The following is a 2,546-nucleotide window of genomic DNA, read 5'->3' as shown; positions in this document are numbered from 1 at the left end:
CTCAACCATGCGGGCGGCTTGCGCAACCATGTGTCATGGCAACCAATGGATCAAAATCAGACGATACACAACCAGTGTTGCATGAGAGATTTTCTGCATCACGATATGCAGAGAATTTTCCCCCCCTCATTCTTTGCATCTTGTTTTGGTTATTATAATCCTTGTACTACCAAATACTCCCTCCAATTTGCTGAACTAACTGTCCATATATACGTCCAGTTAGGCATGTTGATGTCGTGTTATACATTGTGTTTATTTATATATACAGAATTTAAATAAACAGTAAATCCTTGTTTTTAGTAACCATATGTACAAATAACTATACAAAACATGTACTGTGTGTGCCACTAATAATATATATCTAGTGCTTTACACCGCTCCTGTTGTCGTCGGTGCCCATGCCGTAAACAATTCATATTCCTCTTAATAAAACACGTGTCAACCGAACACGTTCTCGAACAAAAAGAATGAAGGCTTTCTGACCCCCTTATTTAAATTCTTATTTGAGGCATATATTACATACATGTCACATTCTTGTAGGGTTTATATTAGCAGTATGTATGCCTTTATGTGCAGGTAACAAAAGCTACAAGAAAAAAGAGCAAAGGCGAAAAACCTAATACACCCACTCGCAGTCCTTCTCGCTACCAAATACACGGTTGTTTTTGGCACCGACGACACAAATCAAACTCACGCGAATTTATAATCCAAAAAAATAACTTTGCCTTTAGCAAACGTACCCTTTTTTTAGTTGCAGCAACACCATCACCATTTGTAGAACCCACATATGCATTGCATTTAGCTTCGCGGCCTCTACCGGCTACGAGAGCAGCCTACGACTGATCATGCATGCATGATGTATGCATGGCCATGCCCATGCATGCATGCGATGCGTATGCTAGAGCTTCACCTTCACAGCGGGTGATGAACAATGCAGCCGTCGGCGCCGCAGTGCACCGGCGGGCGGTGCTCGAAGGCGATGCACTCCTCGTGCGTGCGCTGGTGTGGCCACTCGGGGATGCAGTTCATCCGGTCGTCGCGCACGGGGATGTGGAGGCATGACACCGGCTCGCCGCAGAAGTAGTTGCCGGCGACGGTCAGGTTCTTGAGCTTCGGCAGCAGGCAGATGCTCTCCGGCACCACGCCGGACAGCTGGTTGTACCCCACGTTGAGCACCTCCAGGCTCTCCATGTCCCCGACGCTCTCCGGCAGCTCCCCGGCGAGCTCGTTGCGGCTGAGGTCCAGCACCCTGAGCTTCTTGAGCTTGCCGATCTCCGGCGGGATGCAGGAGCTGATGCTGGTGTTGAGGAGGATGAGCTCCACCAGCGTGTCGGCCATGTCGCCGATGCTCGGCGGCAGGCAGCCGGCGAGCTCGGTGTTGGCGAGCACGATGACCGACGCCGTGGAGTTGGTCAGGCTCTTCGACGACAGGGTCACGTTGAAGCGGTTGTTGTTGGCGAACAGGGCGTCAAGGCTGAGCTGCCGCCCGAACACGGCGTCCGGAAGCTCCCCGTCGAATTTGTTGAAGCGCAGGTCCAGGTACTTGAGCGACGGCAGCGAGGTGAGGAACGACGGGAACCCGCCGGAGAAGAGGTTGTTGCTGATGTCCAGCTCGTAGAGGAGGCGCATGTGCTGCATGGACGGCGGCAGCGTGCCGTGGAAGCGGTTGGAGTTGAGGTGGATGAGCGCGACGTCGGCGAGGAGGCCGATGTGGTCCGGGAGGAAACCGGCGATGCGGCCGTGGTTGAGGTCGATGCCGGCGACGGTGAGGATGTGCGGGTCGTCCAGCGCCGCCGTGCAGAAGACGCCGGTGTAGTTGCACACGAAGGGCCCGCACCAGTCGGCGGTCAGGTTCTTGGGGTCCTCGATGATGGCGTGCTTCCACGCCTGCAGCGCGACGTACGCCGCGTCGAGGCGGTCGTTGAACGGCGAGAGGTGAAGCGTCGCCGCCGGAGGCGCCGCCGCCGTTGGAGATGGGGAAGGAGCCGGGAGTGGTTGGGAGATACATGGAAGGAGGAGGCAGAGGAGGAGGACGTGTCGGAGAGCGCTCTTCCTAGTCTTGCTTGTTGGCCCTGACAGAGGTGCCATTTTGATAGGAATGAATTTGGTGTTTGATTGGAGAGGCACAGATAGAAAGAGAATGTGTGAAGTACTGTGGTGTCTTGGAGTTTTCATATGTGTTTGTACATATATATATATTGGATTGTGGTGGCGAGTTGGAGGGAGCAACCGATCGAGCTAGAGAAGTGTTTATGCTTGGTCATGGATGTTGACATATAATCATGCATGCTCTTCTTTTTTTGTTGACTCGGTTAAGGTTTCTGAGTAGGTGATGATGTGGTAAAGATGGTCAGTTACTGCTTCTTACACTAGAGAGTAGCTCCTTATATATGCATCTAGCTACTCTCCCTTTGGTTCCAAATACGAGTAATTTTATATCTAATATATGCAGTAGGATCAATAAAGTAGAACAAATATCTTGATATCCTTTGTTTATCCATATCTCATTTTGAAAAGATGACTCATTCAGTTGTGGCATTAGTAGA

At 51.3% G+C, this 2,546-nt stretch overlaps 1 protein-coding gene across 1 annotated transcript; it reads right to left on the bottom strand.

Moving 5' to 3' along the window:
* LOC8062233 (leucine-rich repeat extensin-like protein 6) lies at nucleotides 461–2,307 on the bottom strand. Its single transcript, XM_002464151.2, has one exon. It carries the CDS (start codon nucleotides 2,173–2,175, stop codon nucleotides 913–915), a length of 1,263 nt encoding a protein of 420 aa, XP_002464196.2. The 5' UTR covers nucleotides 2,176–2,307; the 3' UTR covers nucleotides 461–912.

The sequence above is a fragment of the Sorghum bicolor genome, chromosome 1 (genome assembly GCF_000003195.3).
Source record: "Sorghum bicolor cultivar BTx623 chromosome 1, Sorghum_bicolor_NCBIv3, whole genome shotgun sequence".
NCBI classification, from domain to species: domain Eukaryota; kingdom Viridiplantae; phylum Streptophyta; class Magnoliopsida; order Poales; family Poaceae; genus Sorghum; species Sorghum bicolor.
Note: the sequence above shows the minus strand (reverse complement) of the source record. Positions and strands in the feature narration are given on the sequence as shown.

Excerpts from the sequence above, each read along its gene's own strand:
- LOC8062233 (XM_002464151.2), bottom strand. The coding sequence starts at position 2,175 with ATGAAAACTCCAAGACACCACAGTACTTCACACATTCTCTTTCTATCT.